Here is a 22,501-nt window from a genome sequence, read left to right as displayed (position 1 = left end):
CTGGATGATCCCTGTGGGTGGTAGAGACCCAAAAGTCTCATCATCTAGCCGTGCGGAATGAACTAAGCTCGCCCCAAAGATGGAAGACCCCTGAGAGCACGCTATGGAGATGGTTGCACTACCCCCATGGGTGGAAAACCCTAAGGCACTGCATGTAGCGACTGTGGAAACTGAACAATCCCCTAGATTGGTAGACCCAAGGGAAACTAATGTCTAAGCTGCTACAAAACTCGGCCAAATAAAGGACCTCCTACTAATGCACGGTCTGTGGGTACTGCAGTTAAGGAGAGGAACTGTGAGCAAGCCATGAAAAATGTACAAACATCTACTCTCAGTTTCGCCTGCATTGGACCTCATATGCTGCCAAGTCAGCACGCTGTCGGGATCGTTGTGCGGCCACCTCAAGGATTTCCTATTCCACCAAAAGCCGACAACAATCAAATCCTCCTTTGTCTTATTGTCCTGCTTGAGCTGCTCAAAAAAGAGCATATTCTACTTAAGGAGATGATCTTGCTTCCTGAACGCTTGCCTGAGAGCTACTCTACTAGACGGGTCCATGATGGAAGGCTAGAAGACCCATCAACTGCTGCAACAATGACTAGCAAAGGGAAAAAATTCCCCCCTAACCTTTCACCGCAAGGTGTAAACACATACGGGTGAAGACGGGAGCCAGCCCAATGTGCGATGAAGGTTTAGAGGGCGAGACTAATGGAGTACGGTGCTATCACTAGTCCGGGGTAGGGTCAAAATACAAAACTAGATAATGTCCAAGACATGCTCCCTCCTCTGCTAACTAAGTCCCCATAACTAAGCTTTGCTGCTAGGACTCCCTCCAACCTAACTCCGATCAGAAGGAACCATACTGCTCTGATACCAATGTAGCATGCGGAGACTTGCTGTTCGGAAAATAGATGAATATAAAAGGCAAACTCAAGCATGAGAGACACAAGAGCTTTACCTAACTACATACACTGCTTTATTTATACATGGTTGCCAAATCAGCATACAAAACTGTGCTGAGACCACTCCCCTAACTATGACATGCCGGAGATGGAACTATGCTGCGGAAATAGGACACCCAAACCTCGCACATATGCTGGCTGGAAGCGCTGCTGGAGGCTGGGAGCTGAGTCCTAAACTGAGGAAGGCTGAGTGAGTGAAAAGGGGGGATGAAGGCCCCTTATATAGGGCTGGGAACCAGCCAACCTTGGGCCAGCACAACCGACTGGCTGGTCGGTTTTGGCCGACCAGGCTGCTGGCCCTTGCCTATAAAACCAAGCCCTTTTGGGCCATTTCAGGCAGGCTAGACAGCCAGTTGTCACTGCCACCTAGGCTTTACCCTGGTGCATGTGACACTTCTCCTCATATCAGCGGACTTATATGTTGAGCATCTACATCTAGGTGGAGGTCCACGAGGTGAGGCATTTATTCTTCAACAAGGATAGCTCACCAAAAACAAAAAAGAGCAAGAGGCTCATCTGCTAACTACCACATGGACTCTAGGCCAAATTGCAAGATACCTCAAGAGAAGTTGGCTTCCAAATCTCATTTATACAGCGTCTCACAAGAATCCACCTACAGCTTAAGGTTTCCATGCATATCACATGCCCCCAATCAGATGTGACCAAATTAAGCAAGTAACTTAGTGACGAGGTAAAGTTTAGTGAGCCTGCAAATATATACATAATATCAGAACTTATACCTAGATGAATCCAGAAACATTCCCAAACTCATCCTCTAAAAACACAACATAGTGCAGTTTCAATCTCACGATAGTCACTCATAAGATTGAAAACCATAAACTCCATCACGCATAGCACGGACTAGCTACTATGACATCCCCACTGACGTCATCAGCGCCCAACAGTGGGTGTAGACCATAGTATAAAAGTATGCTCTCACGCGTACAAATCCACACACCCACACATACTTGAGCATCCATTTATAAAAAGTCTTCGTACTGAGTTTTTGTCGGCACTCCGGAGGTGAAGGGCAAACTCAGCCATGACGAAGGCTAGCACTAAAGGAGAAGGCTAATCAAAAAGTAGTCCAAATTTCTTCATTCAAGCTACAACTGCTTGTTAAGTCTAAACGATTTCATTTTAGTCTCTCCCAAACGAGCATCTAAATCTAAATCTAGTTGATAGGGCAACGCACCATTTAAGATAGAAAAAATTATCGCAATACCAGTAGGCTGCAACTTGGACGAAAACTTCACAAGGTGAAATTTGCATGTCCGCTAATACGGCAGAGGCATATACCTAGATGAATCCAGGAACATTCCCAAACTCATCCTCTAAAAACACAACATAGTGCAATTTCAATCTCACAATAATCACTCATAAGATTGAAAACCATGAACTCCATCACGCATTGCAGGGACTAGCTACTATGACATCCTCACTGACGTCATCAGCGCCCAACAATGGGTGTAGACCATAGTATAAAAGTATGCTCTCACACATACAAATCCACACACCCACACATACTTGAGCATCCATTTATACAAAGTCTTCGTACTGAGTTTCTATCGGCACTCCGGAGGTGAAGGGCAAACTCAACCATGATGAAGGCTAGCACTAAAGGAGAAGGCTAATCAAAAAGTAGTCCAAATCTCTTCATTCAAGCTACAACTGCTTGTGAAGTCTAAACGATTTCATTTGATCTCTCCCAAACGAGCATCTAAATCTAAATCTAGCTAATAGGGCAACGCACCATTTAAGATAGAAAGAATTATCGCAATACCAGCAGGCCGCAACTTGGACGAAAACTTCACAAGGTGAAATTTGCATGTCCGCTAATACGGTAGAAGCATATACCTAGATGAATCCAGGTCCAAACTCATCCTCTAAAAACACAACATAGTGCAATTTCAATCTCACGATAGTCACTCATAAGATTGAAAACCATAAACTCCATCACGCATAGCAGAGACTAGCTACTATGACATCCCCACTAACGTCATCAGCGCCCAACATAATATCAGAACTTTCCAAAAACTCCAAAAATACACAACATATCAGCTTTTTTTTAAATTTAAAAAACTTATTAAAGGGTAGGGCTTTAGTGAGGTTTTGTAATTGACATAGCATACTTTCTAATATTGTTTGCCCAATAGAGCTAGTGGAAAGACACAGCTTAGTAGCCGCCAACTATGCCACTTGATGGGTGAAACATCTCCGGGGCCACAACCGAGTTTCATATTTTCTTTTGGGATCTGTTGGAATTGGACCTAGTTGAAACAAAAGTAGGCATGAAGCGAGCATGAAACCTTGAAACAAGGTTGACGTGTGAAAACTTGGGCAGAGCTTTACGCCAAACTATGAATTTATTCGAGGGTAGCATCTTACACCTTTGAATGTCTCGATGCTTGACCATCTTCCTTCCATTAAAAGATAAGGTATGACAGTGCTGATAGCTGCAGCCAGTTATGCATGTACCCATTCTGAGCTTCAGTTGTAAGCAGACAAGAGTTTTCTCCTTCTCTCGATTGAATCAGCTGAATATTGTCATTATGGCACACTGATGTGGAACTACATGACTTACATCAGAGCTAAGGGAATGAATTACGAGTCCTTTGGTCAATGTACATCAAGTGTGAATTCCGCTCAAGAACAGCAGGAAACTTAAATCTGGATGCTTTAACAGTAGGCCTTCACTGTGTACCGATGCCTCGAAACAGAGCCAACATTAACAGCAGCAGAAAATGCACTCTCTTTAAAGGAAGCTTACAAAACAAAACTAAGAGACTAATTGAACATATTAAGTGGGTATCATCAGTAATGGCATCTTCAGCAATAGAAACTTGCCTGCAACACAGGACTGACAAAAGGATCCTCACACAATTGAGTTATGTTCTTCTTTGCTGCTCCTAGAAGCTTCTCAACCAAGGACTGCAGGAGATCAGGAAAAGGACTGCTCCCATACTTTGCATCATTTCCCACATTTGGTGGAATCAACAACCTTCCTGCAAGAGGTTTTCCACTCTTTTTATGTGATGAAGTCTCAGGTAAAGCACCCGACAAGAGAGACAAGAGACTGCGAACCACATGTGAACCATAGCAGTTGCTCATCATGTCCACTGCAGTTTCACCCACAACCTGGAGGAAGCAGCTAGCAAAATAAAAATAAATCAACCTGTTACAGAAGCACCAAATTTTCAAAAACGTGAACTTCAAAACTTTTGTGAAGTACCTGACAGATTGCTGCAAGAGCTTGCTTTAGAGTCCTGTACCAAGCAGATTCTCCATTATATGTTCGAAGTGCTGCTGCTGCAGACTTCAGTAGAGCCTCCGCTACATGTGAACCCGATGCATCATTTGCAATGACAGAAAAGAATGGACTGATTCTGTGAAGAAATGATACAACCTGAATGACATCACAGGAAAGAACAAGCATTTCCAACACCCTGCTGCAGGACCTGTCACAGCATAGTTCACATTCTTTTCCTTGTGTTTCTTCCAACGCATTTGCACAAAGAGTAGCCCGATCCTCCGGATCTGTCATTGAGTTTCCAATGCCTAAAAGTGAGGAAATCTCTGCATAATACTGCAAAGTCTCTGCATCGACCTTTTGCCTGTGAACATGTAGCTAATGCCCTTTAAAACAGAAACCAATAGAACAGCTAGATCCCGTTTTAAAGCACATTACCCAGAAAACAATCACTGTGCTTAAGGAAAACTAGCTGATCAATTATTCCAAGCAACAAGAACAGAAAAACTAAGTCAATACGGTACCCAGTCTGAGGTATCAAATCTGACATTCTGGAGAAAATGACAATACTGGCATTTGCAGCAGCATGTAGGATAAAGCAAGAGCCTCTGGGCCTTGCACATTGCTAAAGTGTGTGTGTGTGTGTGTGCGCGCGCGCGCTGGGGGGGGGGGGGGGAGATGGAGCCAGATGGTTCATCTCCTTTGTTGCCCGCGTCCTTATCGCCTTCCTTCGTTTCGCTCCAGCCCACCTTGTTTCCTTTGCAGCTTTCTGCTTCTCCTTCCCAATCTTCAGATGCTTCGTTGCAGTGTTTAACCTGTCCTTTGCAAGTTCCAGATGGTCCTATTAATTCATCATCAGCCGCCGCCACATCTCCGTTTGTATTTCGGTCGCTTGCTGCTACTTTTGTCATAAGAAAGAAACGTGCGTCCTTCTTTGTATCCTCTCAACCTGACAAAGCTCCTAAGCTTCATGACGGCATTGAGAGGGAAGGAAAGGGGGAGAAGTACAATGGAGAGAGAGTGAGAGAGAGGAGTGACACTAAAGATGCGGGTGTGAAGTGATGAGCCACACCACAAACTCATAGGTTTTATTAGGATTAGGTTTTTCACCCTATGACTGTCTTAAGACAGTCATAGGTGTCATATCTTTAATAAAAGGGTGGCAATGTGCCTTTACCCCAACAACCTCCCACCTAAAGGCCAATGTGCCTAAAGGGGAGAAAAGAATAAAAATTACAGCAATATACAATTACTGTATACAAGACCATAAAATAATAATGGTCTCATCCTAATCCCATGATGTGGCGGCAATGTGCAAACCGCTCTGTAGGCAAGCTCTTAGTGAGCAAATCTGCAGGATTATCATCAGTATGCACCTTCACACGCTCAAGTCGCTTGTCTTCCAGTACCTCCCTCATGAAATGATATTTCACATCTATGTGCTTGGTCTTTTGATGAAAGACCGGATTCTTTGCCAACATGATAGCACTCTGACTATCACAATGCAAAACTGGCATATCTCCTGTAATGCCCAAATCTCCCACCAGCCGAGTAAGCCATATTGCTTCCTTGCAAGCCTCAGTGGCTGCAACATATTCAGCTTCAGTAGTTGACAGTGCAACGCATTTCTGCAACCAAGACACCCATGATATAGCACCTCCTGCAAATGTGAAAATATAACCGGTAGTAGACTTCCGGTTATCTGCATTCCCTGCATAGTCTGAATCTGTAAAACCATGCACCAATGCATCTTGCCTACCATAGCATATGCACAAGTCTTTGGTACCTTTGAGATACCTCAAGACACCTTTCACTGCTTCCCAGTGCCGCTTGCCTGGATTTGCCATATACCTGCTAATGACTCCCACCGCAAAAGCAATATCCGGACGAGTGGCAACCATGGCATACATCAAAGAACCAACTGCAGATGCATACGGAACCTTGGCCATTTCAGCCTTATCATCATCTGATCTGGGGCTGTCCTTACTGCTGAGTTTTAAATGTGGAGGCAACGGGGTACTAATAGACTTCCCCCCCTCCATTTTAAACCTCTGCAGTACTTTGTCAATGTACTCCTTCTGTGACAGAAACAAAAGTCCCTTGGACCTGTCACGAGTAATCCGCATGCCAAGAATATGGTTTGCATCACCCAAGTCTTTCATGTCAAAAGACTTATGCAGTTGTTTCTTCAAAGCACTAATCTCATGCTGAGATTTACTGGCAATTAGCATGTCATCCACATATAGAATGAGTAGCATCAAACTGCCATCCTTTGCCCGTTTGGTGTACAAGCAATGATCGGTCTCACACCTATGATACCCTTGGGACTGCATGAAGGCATCAAACTTCTTGTACCATTCTCTTGGTGCCTGTTTGAGTCCATACAAGCTCCTCTTGAGCTTACACACAAGCTGCTCTTTCCCTTTAACAGCATATCCCTCTGGCTGACTCATATAGATCTCATCATGGAGATCTCCGTGAAGAAAAGCAGTCTTCACATCCATCTGACATAAATCCATGTCCTCATGAGCAACAAGAGCTAACACTGCTCTCAAAGTAGTCATCTTGACTACAGGGGAAAAGATCTCATCAAAGTCAATGCCTTTCTCCTGCTTAAATCCCTTGGCAACCAATCTGGCCTTATACCTCGGTAAAGCATTTGAATCCACTTTGACTTTGTAAACCCACTTGCATGGCAAAACCTTTCTGCCTGCAGGTAGCTGCACCAAGTCCCATGTATCATTTTGAAGTAGGGAGTCCATTTCTGACTGCATGGCTTTCTCCCACTTCTTTTTCTCTGTTCTTCCCATAGCTTCCTTGAAGCTGGAAGGCTCACCACAATCTGTCAACATAATAAAATCAGCCACATTATTGGCTCCTGGAACAAACCTGTCAGGAGGCCGTTGTACACGGGTGCTCCTCCTAACAAAATGTTCCGGATTAGGCTGCTGTCTAGCCTGTTCGTCATGCATGACGGGTGGCTGTACCACCATATCTGGCTGTTCTACAGCCCCATTTGCTGGCATATTCTGTGGTGCATCATTGGCAAAATTATATGGCTGATTTTCAGCCTGTATACCCTCTTGAACAGGGTTATCTGCAGCAGCCTGCTGCTGCATATAAATGGGCATTCTTTGCTGTCCGACATCATCATAAATAACCCTCCTGTATTCCACAGGTTGCATGGGTTCTTTGTGTACACTATCCTCTTTAAAGATGACATCATTGCTGCGTATAATCTTCCGTTTAACGGGATCCCATAACCTGTTCATTTCACCTTCGTCACCATAACCCATAAAGATGCATTTGGAAGACTTTGGCTCCAGTTTGGTGCGCAGTTCTTTGCGTATATGAGCAAAGCACTCGCAGCCAAACACACGTAAGTGCTTATATGAAGGTGGCTTGCCAGACCACACCTCCTCTGGCACTTTCAACTCCAAAGCCTTGTTCGGCGACCTGTTAATTATGTGAACTGCTCTTTACACGGCTTCTGCTCAAAAGCCATGGGGCAATGCAGCATAAGACAACATACATCGAACCTTCTCCTGAATAGTTCGATTCATCCGCTCACTTACACCATTTTGAGATGCATTATGAGCGGCTGTGAGTTCCTGTTTAATGCCCTTAGCTTCGCAAAACTGTACAAAAGCATTTGACACATACTCACCCCCATTATCGGATCTGAGGCATTTCAGCCTGCGACCTGTCCGATTCTCAACCTGAGCGACAAACTTCTTGAAAGCATCTAAGGCATCGCTCTTATGCTTCAAGAAATAGACCCACACTTTGCGTGTGGCATCATCAATAAAAGTAATGAAATACTTTGCACCCCCTAGTGATAGCTGTGGCATCTCACACAAATCAGTGTGCACTAGATCAAGCGGTGCTCTATTTTGGGGAGTTCTCCTCTTATGAGGAGTCATAGAATGCTTGCCAAATATGCAATGATCACAAGTAGGCAAATCTGAAAATGAAAGAGACGGCAGATAACCCAAACGTGACAGTTCTTGCATTCCTTTAACGGACATGTGTCCCAACCGGCTATGCCACAATGAAACCTTTGGCAGCTCGGTTATGGCAACAACATGATTACCTACACTGGAAACATAAAGAGGGTACAAGGTATCACTCTTATAACCCTCAGCCACTACAACCTGGCCATCAGTAATCACCCATTTGGAATCCCCAAATGTGGTGTGGTAACCACTGTCATCCAACAAGCCAGTGCTAATCAGATTTTTCTTGATTTGCGGCACATGGCAAACACCATCAAGCATAAATATGCGTCCATCAGGGAATACTATCTGTATACTGCCAATCCCTGCAATCTGACATGCATAGTTGTTCTCAAGGTGAACAACTCCATGAGTACCTGTGTAGGAAGTAAACCACTCCCTATGAGGAGTAACATGAAAAGAAGCACCTGAATCCAAGAGCCAGGTGTGCATGTCATGACCATCAATAACCAAAGTATGTGCAATTACAGCAGAAGAGCATAGAACATCATGTCTGTCACTGTCACTGTCCTCTGCTGCAACATTTACTGCATCCAAGTCATCTACCTTGCCCTTGCCTTTGCCTTTGCTTCCACTGCCTGCATCCTTTGCCTTAGCCTTCTTGGCTTTCTGATCCCGTATAAACTTGAAGCACTTAGAATTCACATGTCCCTTCTTGCCACAATAAAAGCATTCAATATCCTTTTTGCCACGGGACTGACTGCGGGATTTGGACTTACTAGCAGATCTCCCCTTCTGCTGAGTCCTGCCTCTTTCCTGTACCTGCAAAGCATTTGAAGACTTGCTGCCCGCATTATTCTTCCTGCTCATCTCCTCCATGAGGAGAGAGCTCTCTACATCAGCATATATAAGAGTGACATTTGAATTAGACAGGGTGGTCTTGAAAGTGTCCCAACTCTCAGGGAGGGTACACAACAAGAAAGTAGCCTTGAACTCCTCATCGAGGTTCAACCCCTGTGCAATCAGCTGTGTAAAGATGGCATTGAACTCACTCAAGTGTGAGGTCATAGCTGTACCTTCCTTCATGCGAAGATCAACCAGCTTCTTCAACCAATACACCTTACTGGCTGAACTCTTTTGGGCATACAACTCTGCTAGCCTCTGCCATACGCCATAAGAGGTCTTTTCAGCCTGAACATTATACACAAGAGAATCACTGAGAGTAAGCATGATAGCAGCCCTCGCGGACAAATCTAGCTCCTCCCACTCATCATCTGACATCCCAGATGGCTTGACACCCTTCACCCTTATGGGCTTAGAAATCTTCTTCAGCAGAAGTACATTCAAACACTGTTCTGCCCATAATGCATAATTGTGTGCCCCTTCCAATTTCTTTATGTTCAGAATTGATGATTCACTTCCCCCTGATGCCATATCAGATAAGGAAAGTACCTGACTCCCTGTAAGTCAAAAATGACTGAATAAAATTCTGATTTCTCAGAAAAAACCTGCTCTATCAAGAGCCAGGAGCACTCACAATAGTGCTGTTTTTACTGTCAAAAAAATCTGCAGCAAAACAGAAAAAATTTCCCTCCAGTTACTGTACCTTCTGACACACTGTACCGTGCTCAAATAGGCATAAAACAGTAATTTCTTTATGTTCAGAATTGATGATTCACTTCCCCCTGATGCCATATCAGATAAGGAAAGTACCTGACTCCCTGTAAGTCAAAAATGACTGAATAAAATTCTGATTTCTCAGAAAAAACCTGCTCTATCAAGAGCCAGGAGCACTCACAATAGTGCTGTTTTTACTGTCAAAAAAATCTGCAGCAAAACAGAAAAAATTTCCCTCCAGTTACTGTACCTTCTGACACACTGTACCGTGCTCAAATAGGCATAAAACAGTAATTTCAGAATGCTGCAGCTGTTCCACAAGTGCTTTAACAGTGCATCATCAGCTGACGAAGCACAAAACACTACTGTCCTGATCACTTCTCCCACCTCAGATGAGGTATTGCACTGCAACAGAAAATGGGACAAATCCCAAACAATCACCCTTCTGCCAAGGGGATAAAAGGCATCTGAAGGTCTCAAACAGTAACCCAAGTGCTCTCAAGCAAAATCTGGGCAAAAGCCCCTTGATTTGACACCTGTACCAAGTGAAAAACACCTCAACACTGAGGTAGCATACAAAATACAGCGCTCTCCTGGCACTTTCACCTGACAATGCAATGCATAAACAGCCCTGTGTACACAATAACAACACAGATCCCAACGTACAAACACTGAAGAGAAAATCTTTTGAGCACTGTCAACGATGGACAGTTAGGGACCGAGTAAACTCGATGCGCCCTGGCCAAGCGTGGCTCAACTGAGATTTTCCAAGGTGTCGTACACAAAATGTGACCTACAGAAATGTCACTGAATACACTGCGGAAACAAGACCAATGTGGGCTCCCTGGCTCCACACTGCCTCAAGGCATACACTGCATAAGCTTCCAGGCAAAAGCCCTTTGACAATGTCACCCAAAAGCTGAGATTTGCACTCAGCAAAAGCATGAAAGTCCTCTGCAAAATCAAGGCATTACCTTCCCGAAACAAGATAACTGTGCAACCACCACACACTGTGGTACTAGTCACCTCAAGCACGAGGGACAAGAGTGTACTTGCTGTACCTCAAAAAACACAGTTTGAAGGACTGAACAGCCGGGAATGCTCTCTCTTTGTCTTCTTTCCCCAAAGAAAAAAAAACTGTACCTGTTGTACTTTCTGTACCTGTGTACTTGTGCAGGGTACCACTGTACCTGCTGTACCTGTGCAGGGTACAGATCCAAAAAAAAAATTTCGAAAATGCCCTTCTCTGATGCTGCTCCCTGACGAAAATTTCTGACGCAGGTCCCTGTACGTACGGCGGCGTCCGTACAGTACGGACGCCTGTACGGAGTCCGTACGGCGGTACGGACAGCCGTACGTCCGTACACGCGTGCGCCTGCGCGCCGCCCTATTAGAGGCCCGGAGGCTGTAGCAGCTAGCAGCAGCTAGCTGCTGCTGGCGCTGCTCGGCGCCGCCCTGCTGCAGCCCACGCTGCGCCCTCGCTACTGCCCGCGCTACCCCGCTGCAACCCGCGCTGATGCCCTGCGCTGCCGCTGCAGCTGCCCGCGCTACGCCCTCGCTGCCCCGCTGCAGCTCGTGCTGCCTGCGCAATGCCAAGCTCCGCCCACGCTGCCTGAGGGCACGAGTCCCGAGGGGATAAGGAGGGGTAGAGAGGGACCTCTTCTGAGGTTTCCCACACAGACATATATGGTTTCACTTAAAAAGTGTGCCGAGAAAAACTGTGGATTTCTGTCAAGATTCAACACTGATCTTTTTCATTAAAAAAATTACAGCAAGGTACACTTCAAACTACCTAGCTTTTTAACATCTGAAGGAGCATACTTTAAGCCTGCAGGATAACATGAACCACTCAGCAAGGGGGGTGACATGAGAAAAGCTTAGAAGATGGTTTCAAGAGCTTGCTAACTCCAGATGCCCCCACAAACCCTGCCAAAGATTTCAGCATAACGATGAAGGAATGTGTGAAATGCAGCGGAATGCGAACAGCAAATGAGAGCAAACCAAGCAAACTAGAAAAATACAATGGAGGAAGAGACAACCAACACCCGTAGATCATAGAAAAACTCGCATGAACTGCTGAGAAAAACCTCCAAGTACAAGATGAAATGAAAGAGGGGCACGGGGCTCTGTATAGGGGTGACCCCCTTGCAGTCGTCCTGCTTATGCAGGCCGACCTGGCCAACCAGGAGGTCAGCCTAACCTGACCCAGGTGAGTCAAGCCTAGTCGGGTTTACCCAACCTGTATCGACGGTGTAACCTGACCAGGTTGGGTGGCCAAACTGGCCCCCCCAAACCCTAGCTGTTGGGAGTGGCCTGACATGGCAATACAGCCCCACATCTAGCCCCTGTCCTGGCCTGGAAACAAACTCCTGACCTGCAAGGTAACTCTGGCAAGATGGTGATGACATGCCCTTGTCCTGGCACTAGTCCAGCACCCTCCTAACCTGATGATCTACCTCACACTGGACGGGCACACCCACAAAGCAGCCCACTCTCTACTGTACATACAAGAGATGTCAAACTCTAACAGAATGATGTGCATAGGACAGTTGGTGCAGCCAGATTGAGGTGCAGGATGCCTTGAAGGAGAATAGGCCTTGAAAAAAACAATCGAAGAGCAGGCCTCTGTCAGAGTAATAAGGTCAAGCTCACGTTTGTAAGCCCTCCAAATGAGGAGAGACTGGGAGGAATGACACCTTGAGAGAAATAGGGGAAGGGAGAGGAATGAAGAGGCTGCCATGGACCTTCTGTCACCTGTGTAGCCAAGGTTGTGAAGGTACCTGGGCTGCTACAGCATCAGGTACAGCAAGTACAAATGGTACTACAGGTGGTACGACACTAGGTACAGAATGGACATGTGGTACATCAGGTACCAGAGCAAGTACAGGTGGTACTGCAGCAGTGTTGTAACATGCAGGGACTTGTTGTGCGAAAGCTAACTGAATCTGTGTACATAGACAGAAGTAAATAGAAAACTCAAGCACAAAGGACACCGATGCAAATACTGAGCTGAAAAATGTGAGCTGAATGAGGGACAGAATGGGGGTTGGATGTTGATGCTGGAAGCCCTAGAATGACTGCCGTAATGTCTGGAATGAGGGGCTAAGGACCCTTTAAATAGGGCTGGAACTGGCCACCTGGCTGGCAGTTTTGACCGCCATGCTGATCGGGTCAAATGACCCGAACTAGTCAGCCTTTTGAGTCGACCCTGGGCAACCCAGTGGACCTACAACTAGGCTACTGGAATGGTGCCAAAAATAGGTGGAAATGTTGCATTTGGATGCTGCGAGATGCTGACTGTCAGCCAGGTGTCACTGCCACCTATTTAAAGCACTCGTGCACGTGACATTCCCCTCTACTGAACTTGCTGCTAGGTGGATACCTTGCAATGCTTTGCCCTGTCAACCCGAATTCGTAGCTTGTGACTTTAGGGGCTGGGAATGGACCTACGTAGCTCGGGCCTGACTTGTGCCTAGACTAGGGCTCACAAAGGGGCAAGAGCATATGACAAAATATTTTTAGTCTGAATGTAGTCCATGGAACTGTGCTCTAACATGGAAGACCCCTGAGCGGATGTGGAACTTTGACAGCACTCAATCTGCATCTGGAGCTGCCTAAAAGGAACCAATTGTGCTCAAGGAGACGATCCTGGTCCCTGAATGCTTGCATGAGAGCTGCAATGCTGGATGGGTCCTTGATGGAAGACTGCTAGACCCATAAACTGCTGCAACAATGACTGCCAGAGAAAAAAAGTCCCCCTTACTTTGCTGCAAGTTGTAAATGCACATGGGTGAAGACGGGAGCCAACCCGATGCGCAATGGAGGGAGGGAGGGAGGAGCTAATGAAGTATGGTGCTACCACTCGTCCAAGTTAGGGACAAATATTGGGAAATATCCCGACCATGCTCCCTCCTCTGATAAGTACATCCCTACTACCACTCGTCCAAGTTAGGGACAAATATTGGGAAATACCCCAACCATGTTCCCTCCTCTGATAAGTGCATCCCCGTCACTGTGTTTTCCTTCCAAGACTCCCTCGAACCTTGTTTAGATCCGAAGGAACCATGTTGCTCTGATACCAATGTAACATGCAGGGACTTTCTATGCGGAAGTAACTGAATGTGCATACATAGAGGGAAGGAAATAGAGAACTCAAGCATGAAGGACACCAAAGATCTGGCGAAAATGGCCTAACTACTGACTATACATGACTGCAATTATTGTTAATGCAGATACTAAGCCGGAAACTGCTGGCTGAATGCAGGACGGAATGCGGGATGCTGAGGCTGAAAACCAAAACTGCCTTGGAATGACTGTTGTAATTTCCGACTAGAATGAGGGGCTGAGGCCCCTTTAAATAGGGCTGGAATTGGCCGACTGGCTGGCGGTTTTGACCAACCTGCTGGTCGAGTCGACTGACCCCACCTGATCAGCCTTTTGGGGTAACCCTGGGCGACCTAGCTGGCCTGCAAATAGGCTGCAAAAATGACCCCAGAAATAGGTGGAAATGCTGCATTCGGATGCTGCAAGCTGCTTACTGTGCAGTCAGGTGTCACTGCCACCCATGCCTGGCACTCGTACACACGACACATGTGGCTGACTGCAGAGCCTACTGCAGTAGTACAGAAGCAGACTGAAGCCTGCAAACATGTCGACAGACCTGTAGAGGAGGCTGGCCAATGGCTGGCTACCATATGCTAGGCGGGTAGCAGGGCCAGCACCAACAGCAGTCGGTTGACTGCTGACAGACCCCTAGGTAGGGTTAGGCTGAGTCGATAGTCAGCCAAAACTAGACTGGATCGGCCCCTCAAGGCCAGTTCCAGCCATATAAAAGGAGCCCTTAAGGGGGGGCATTCTATATAGTTCAGCCTCTGGGCAGATCATCCTACTCTAGGGTGCAGACCAGCCATCTGGTGGAAGCAAAGGAGTGGCTGTATGCAGCAGAGCAGTCATTTTGCAGGAGTCTTTGGTCAGTCCAGGAGCTTACAAAGGGGCAGATCTACCAATTGTAGAAGAGCTGGGACTTAACTCCTTTCCTCCCCCCCTTCTCAATCTGCTACTTAGGCCTTGTGGGCATTGAGCCTCGTAGATTGATGAACTGCCTTCTGGCAATTCTTTACCCATTTTGAGCATCAGCCCCCCTTTTTGCCATTGTGGACTTGAGATTTGCCTTCGGGCACTTTTTCGGTGCCCTTCTGTCCCCTCGGCCTCCCCTCCCCTTTCACTGCCATTTACCGCTCAAGGTTGTCTCCCTTCCCCCCTTTTCCCTTCTTCTTCCCTCTTTCCTTGTTCCCGTCCTCTCGTTTAGCTGCCCGTAAGGAGCCCCATCTTCCCCCTTGAATTCTTGAGTCTTGCTTTTCCCACCTTTATGCCGTTCTTTCGCAATCAGTGCTAACTACAAAAAGTTTTTTTTGAAGTGACCTTGCACTCTAGCTAGAGAAGACCACATGCCAGCTTCCGTGGCTCCAACTGGATTTCCTTTTTCTTAGAGGAGGAACAAGTTCATCAAGCACTAAGGAGCTCCAAAACAAGGCAATCTTAGGTCACATTGTCCACCCCCTCCCGGAGCCTTTCCGTCCCCCCCCTCCCGTAGCCTCTCCGCCCCTCCCCTCCCGTAGCCTCTCTCTCTCCGCCCCCTCTTGTAGCCCCTCCCCGTAGCCTCTCCGCCCCCTCCCCGTAGCCTCTCCACCCCCCCCTCCCGTAGCCTCTCCGCCCCCCCCCCTTCTCGCTCGAGGTCTACAACAGTTACATCAGCAAACAGAGCCTATCCTTGGCAACTTACCTCAGCATATGTTTGCTGATGGTGTTGTCACAGTTTTGCTTGTAATTTGTACTTAAGGACATCACCTCTATTTATAAGATTCGCAGGATATCTGTGTGCATTCTCTCCATATATGAAGTGCTTCCTCACTATACATACATGAACAGAGATCTCAAGACTTTCTTTATTCCGTTTAGTAAGGGTCGGCTGTAACAACCAATATGTTTTTCTAACACTGAACAGAGAAGGCAAACACTAACCCTGGTAAGCAGTTCTAAGGGGCATCCACCCCTACATAATGCCCCCATCAGGGGGCAGACATGGAATTTGCAGAGCAGCATTGCAGGCTGATCAGGCCCTTTCAGGAGTGCATTCTGGACAGAATCCAAAAAATGATGGCAAATTTGAGGCCAAGATGTAGGCGCATGCCAAGGTTGCTAAGTCATGGTCTCAAGTTGTGACAAAACACGAACCATCAGCTAGTCATCTGAAACCGGCATTCAATAAATTAAAGGGCAGTAAAACTAACAAGTAACCACCCATCACTGTTACATTAACAATTCAGCAAAAGTATAGCTAGCAAATTGGGAGCTAGAGTGCCCCTATACCAAGATAAAGACACAGATTGGCCATGTCACCACAATATAAATATCCTAAGTCAAAGTAAAGTTGACCATTTATCTGATCATAATTAAAGAGTTTTCATATGTGTTAATTATGGTCAAAGAGTTCTTTTAATGGTCAAAGAATTGACTACGGTCAAAGATACTTGACTCTGGTCAAGTAAACCTGACTTCAGTTGGGGAGACTTGGTTTATTACCAAGAGGGTTAACTGTGGTTAACCAGAGAACCACAGAGCTGACTACGGTCAGAGAGTGTTGACTTCGGTCGACGAGACTTGGCATGCGCCAAAAGGGTTAACTGCGGTTAACCAAGATGTGCCAACTTCGGTTGGAGAGACTTGACTATAATTAAGGCGCCTCGACCCTTGGTCAGAGCCCTTAATTATGATCAAAAGCATTGACTTCGGTCAACCAGAAAATAAATATATATTTTTATATTTGTTATGTGTGCACATGTGTTCAGTGGGGACGCCCACCGTGACTAGAATTAGTCCACAATGTGTTATTTACATGCAAAGCGCTAACAATTAATGGGTGCCATGGTGGTGCGCTTTAATTAATTGTTGCAAGTACTAGGAAGAGTTATTTTCCTAAGCGCTACGGGAGCCTAACAAGAGTCTAGGAGGCGGTTCGCATGACCAAGTGCTTCGAAGACTCTAGAGTTGCCCTTAGTGGCATGTAATTAGGAAAGTAATGTAGAAATTGACAAGTGGCTTGTTGCCAAGAAGGGGAGCCTAAGAGCTCATGTAATATTTATTCACGTTTGGATTTTTGTATGAACAGCTTCCACGCTGAACTCTTGTACTCAGTTTTCTCTCAAGGAATAAAAACCTTCGGGGGGGTCCAGCCCGACGATTGTCCTGGGCCCTAGTGTATCTGTTGAGAGAGGGAGAGAGGGAGAGCAAATGAGAGTATCTTTGCTGTCTTTTACGAGTAAGATTTCAGGCCCCAAACCTTGGTGCCCCTTTCGGTATTTCTTTAATTAAGTGAGAGGTCCTGAATTCCAGGCTACATAAGGGATACATTCTTTCTTACATCTAGGGCATTCCACATCCCATAAGGCATCCACATACCTCTACTGTTCATTGCTCTCACTAAACCTAGCAGTAGGTCTCCATCCCTAATCCAAGAAGCTTGCACACAGCCCAGAACTGTCACTAGTAACCACCTTTGGCCACACAGCTCCCCATACCTGTTACTAGTGCCCAAAAAGCTAACTATCTGCTCAAAGCAGAAAGAAAAAGAAAGCATACAGGAGCTTTCTCCACTGTCCAGGACTGCCATGACCAATAGTCTCTCACCCTATTAACAGCATACATCCTGAGACATCAAACTGTTTCCCATAGAGAACTTGCATCTCAACCCAGCAAAGAATATGGCAGTCATACAAGTACCATCCCTCTATCATCAATGACATTACACAGCCCGTTAGGCATCCATAAACAATGAGTGTTCTTTGCTGAGAAGGGCTCCCACCAAACATGGCAGATAGGCATCAATTTCAGTTCCAAAACACTTGCACTCAGCTTAGGCCTGTTCCCTAGCAGCCGATACTTGGTCAGGATGAAGCAGGAACAACCAGCTTATCCTAATCAAACCCGAGGCATCCAACGAGCTCATACACGAGATAATGCAGCTTAACAAGGAGGACTCAAACCTCCTATCTGGCACGTGAACCAGTATCCGGACAAAGTCCGTACTATTGCTTGTGAGCAGCCACAGCTGCGCTGACCGTACAAGCGTTCTTACTCCGTTCAATATTCATACACAAAACATACACTGACTGTTCACTCGTTTGTTCGTACACCCCCTATCCACCATCCGTACAATGTCCGTACCTGCTGGCAGTACATCCTCGTGCGCTGGACCTCCGTACAGTTTTGAGTACGCTGCTGTACCACACACACAGACCTTGGTGTAGAAATTCCGTACACCCACCTTTACTAACCCGTGCACAGTCCGTACAATAGCCTATATGATCCCAGGGTGTCCACACATAGTCCTTGCATCAGCCATACAGTCTGTACGAATTTTCAGCCAGCTACCAATTGCCTCGCACCCGCGTGATGTCCAGCCATATCCCTTTGCTCCACCCAAAATCATCACACTGAATTCCCTCTTTGCCCGTCGGCTTGCCAAGAGCCTTCCATGGAATTCCCTCTTACAAACCATTTGCATGGGCTAGCCAAGTGGCAGCCCACGCTTCCATTTCTCCCTTGGGCTTTAGTTTCCCCCCAAGCCTTCTATGAGGTCAATCCAATGACCAACTTGAAATTCATTTGCCCCTTGCCCCGTCTATAAGGTCCATTCCAATGGCCCAACCTTGGATCCTTAGGGCTTTTTGCCCCCTCATGGACCCGATCACCATTCTTACCCCAAAGGCATTAATTTGCTAGAGGTTCTAGCACACCAAGCAACCCATGACCTCGCTCCTTGTTTTTCCAAGGTCCTGCCCACATGCAATCCAACATGCATGCGCCAGAAATCACACCCTCATGACATCATCCAAGGAACCTTCAAGGAGGAGAGCAGGAAAATAATAAAGCTCTCAAGCTCAAAATAGTCAAGGTTAATGATGATGAGCAGATGATTGAGTGAAAATTTTAGATCCATGGAAGGTGTTCTAGCTTTCGCATTTTGATTTTTTCTGTACCAAATCGTTGGGAGAAGGTCTTGAATGGACTCGAACCCCTCACATCTGGGCTATCTATAACTTTAGTTGACCGAGAGTGTGAGACAAAGAACACAAGATGGCCCGTCGCAACTTGCATCACGCATGGCATTGTCATTAGACCCAGCCTCTACTCACAGGTTGTGAAATTTGAATCGTGTTGAGTCCTCCAAATTGCCGTGGAGAGCATGCAGCATGCTCAACATTGAACTGGATTCAGTTATGCACCTTCAATGGTCCACTTTTGTAGCTTAATGTGAAGCGTTGTGTTTTCTGCCCCCCCTCCCAAACAAAAGGGAGGACCTTTATATAGGGGCTGGATGCCCCCCTTTTTGGCTGACGAGGCCTACTAAAAGACCGGACTGGTCTGTGCATCAGACCGACCTGATCTGAGGGTCTACCGACCCCAAAAGGGGGCAACTTTACGAGGACTTCCAGAGATATATGCAATAGTGAGAGGTCCACTCTTGAGGACATCCTGTAGATCCTGGATTTTCAGAAGGAAATCATGTTACTCCCACACAGTATGCGAGATACTCTGCTAGACAAGTGCAATACTCATGAGCTGATTGTATATAACGGATTCCAGAGATGGCTAGGGTCAAAGAGGTAAACATGCTGCCTGTGTGGAGTAGCCACAGTTGACCTTCCCATCTTTCCGTTGACCTAACCACTACCCCAACCCATTCAGACCACCTCCGAAGACATTTTATCCATGTACTACCACTACAATTTTGACCACCCACTAGATCTCATCTATGGTAGCTATATCTCTACATATTTAGAGAACATAGACAGCTAACCGACATAGATGCCAAAGCCCAATTCCTACCTGTGTCAATCCACATCACCGCACAACATTCCTTCGTCTCCACAATCAAATCGATGGGGAAGCCACCCGAAAGGTTTGTTCCTCAGTATGGTTAATATGATGGCCATTGCAAAGCACTTAGGTAACATTTTGAGACCAAACAAGGGCATTCAGACAAGTAATGTCTAGACTAGAAAAGAGTGACCACACTCAAAGTGATGCAAGAAACTATAGTTCCTTGGGTGCAACAAGTAGGAATGCCTAGGCTAGTTGTATAGTAGTAATTCCGAAGAATGTTGGATTAAACTCTTTGGAAAGAGGATCACCATGTCCTTTCCAAGAACCTAGTAAGGCCTATGCCCAAACACTCTACCATGTCCCTAGCCAGCCACGTCCAAGTAGGAGGATTCTCCCCCCCACTAGCTCCACTCTTCACCACAGCGAGCTTGAAAGAAGCCATTAAGAAATTGCAAAATGGCAACGCAAAGATGAAGGCCTTCCACAAAACTCCTAACTTCAGCAAAACACTTTACCACATCTTGGACCTCTAATACTCCAATCTACAAGGCAAGGAGTCCCATTTGGATGCATGTAATTACCGAAGCATTGTGTTCGCCACTTGATAGCCATGATATACACGTCAGCACTCGAGATACACATCAATGAGTATGCTATGAGTTCGACTCATGTGCAGGTTTCAAATGAGAGCCCTCATAGAGGAGGATAGACGCCAAAGACAAAGAGTATGTATATATCTAGATGAATCCACGAGAGCCCTCATAGAAGAGGACAGACGCCAAAGACAAAGAGAAAGAGTGTATATATATATTTAGATGAATCCAAGAACATGCCCAAACTCATCCTCTAAAAAGACGGAGTATATTGCTGCTTTGGGATTTTCAGAAGGCCTTCGACTCGATACCACGAGCTCGCCTCATCTCATGACCTCAAGCCCTGGGAATCACAAATGATCTTATATGAGCAGTCATAGCTTTGTAGGAGAGACTCAAATGGACAATGTGCACCACACAAGGATTTGTTGGAAAATATAAGCATGTACATCTAGCTCAAATCCTAGCTTTTGGTACCATGTTAGAATGCGCGGCCCAAAATGAATCATCCATGAGCTCACACCTCAGAACTCTAGATCTTACTTCGGATGTGCACACATGCATATAAATGTAAACCAATCAAACACACATCCTTTTTTCTTGTCCAGAACTAGCTACATAAAGATCTAAGAGTTTATATCCAACTTTTGAATGAGGCATGTGAAGACCATCATTAACTATAAGCCGTTGACTCCATCATCATGATCCAAAAGCGGGAGATACAAAAGAGACGTTTGATTTGTCAGCAACATTTTTTGAAGTTGCAGAACATAAAATTCGGACATTTGAATGTTCTATTATTTACGATCTTCTTGATTTCGAAGAACTATTAGAAGTAAAACGAGGTGGCAAGGACACTATTTTCCAAACTCTTCACTTTCATACTCGAGAAAGAACTCTGCTTTAACACAGGCCAGTTAATTTTGAATAAATTTCCATGTAGAAGAAAAAAGACGTGACGATTAAAATGAGTGCTCAAAAGAGTCAAATTTCGCTAATGCTCTAGAAAAGCACATAGCACGTAGCTGAGGAATGTTTCTGCATAAGGCTTGATTGAATGCCTACTCTGGAAACGAGGGATGTCTTCCTCTCTTGAATTCTGGAGTGGAAGAGTCGAGCAAAAGTCTATCGTCAGCAGGGGGTTGTCGATGACCCCGATGTGCAACCCTAATATCGTGTTTCCTCTTGTCCTCCCTGGCAGTACCAAACTTTCTATATCTGTTATTTCTGGCGTGCTCTGCCCTGGGAGGCCGTATCCTATCCCCACTGGTCTTGACAAGACCGTCGGGTTTCTTCCCTTCCTCCTTGGCAATGCCCAAATGCCCATCTCTGCAGTCGATGGACTGATGGCGTTTCCTCTTGTGGGCTCTTTTGTTCATGATGCTAAATGACTTGAGAGAACCGTAGAAAGCAGCAGGGACGCGAGATTTCTTAAGGGTGGTGGAAGGAGGCATGTTAGAGAGGATATGGTAAAAATGTCAACATTCCTGAAGGGGTTCTGGGTTTAAAGCTTTGCTTCTAGTGCATCTTCGAGAGCTGAAGCAAAACCTTCTTGTTGGATAGACTGTGACTAGAAAGTCTGGTTCACCATTGCGATTCCTCTCCGGTCAGGAAGCAAAAAGAATTTTGGCCTGCCCTTACAGGGGAGCCTTAGCAAATATTCTACTTTGCAAAGCTGGAGTTTTTAAATTTCATAAATTCCAGATTTTTCTCATTGGCCTTTGTTAAAGCTGTCAGCCCAAATAGGGGGCTATGAGAGCAATTATGCACAACTAACTATTTTGGCTCTCTCTCTCTCTCTCTCTCTCTCTCTCTCACTCAGCTTCTCTCAGCCCACCCACCCTTCACCTCCCCATTCGCTCTCTTAGCTTCCCTCACTCCACTACTAATCTCTCTCTTTCTCTCTCTCTTAGCATCCCTCACTCCACCACTCGTCCCTAACCCCCCCCTTCACCTCCCCATTTACTTTGGGCAAGCCTATTGAATGACATGTATCATTCATCTTTTTTCACTTGTTTTTGCAGCATGAAGCTCCTAATGGGTGAAAGGCTTTTGCTTGCGCTAGGGAATTGATCAAGGTAAAACGTGTGGGTGAGTCAGGGTCGGGTCCTGGTATCTTCTCCGCTCTTTGAGTTTCAGTTGATTATGGAGAGTCCACACTTAGAGATGGCTCCGAATAAATAAGGTGGGGGGAAAGAGTTCTCCATGAGATGCTTGGTGGGCGTAAGTGCCTCACAG

At 46.0% G+C, this 22,501-nt stretch overlaps 1 protein-coding gene across 2 annotated transcripts in view; it reads right to left on the bottom strand.

Annotated features, from left to right (window-relative positions):
• Positions 1 to 21,960, bottom strand: part of LOC147891150 (pumilio homolog 23-like) — a 50,279-nt gene extending 28,319 nt beyond the window's left edge. Inside the window, exons 1-3 of one of the 2 annotated variants that reach the window (XM_087390019.1) lie at positions 21,329 to 21,960; positions 4,195 to 4,576; positions 3,810 to 4,100 (exon numbers count right to left, since the gene is read on the bottom strand). In XM_087390019.1, coding sequence (XP_087246145.1) covers positions 3,810 to 4,100; positions 4,195 to 4,576; positions 21,329 to 21,717 — 1,062 coding nt within the window. In that variant the 5' untranslated portion in view covers positions 21,718 to 21,960. The remainder of the gene's footprint in view (positions 1 to 3,809; positions 4,101 to 4,194; positions 4,577 to 21,328) is intronic. The other variant, XM_087390020.1, reaches the window with a different exon arrangement.
• Between the last annotated feature and the right edge of the window lie 541 nt (positions 21,961 to 22,501).

This window comes from Dipteris shenzhenensis, chromosome 18, assembly GCF_047967505.1.
Source record: "Dipteris shenzhenensis isolate YYH24624 ecotype China chromosome 18, Dip_SZ_1.0, whole genome shotgun sequence".
NCBI lineage: Eukaryota > Viridiplantae > Streptophyta > Polypodiopsida > Gleicheniales > Dipteridaceae > Dipteris > Dipteris shenzhenensis.
The sequence above is the reverse complement of the archived record's forward strand: the minus strand, read 5'-3'. Positions and strand labels throughout refer to the sequence as shown.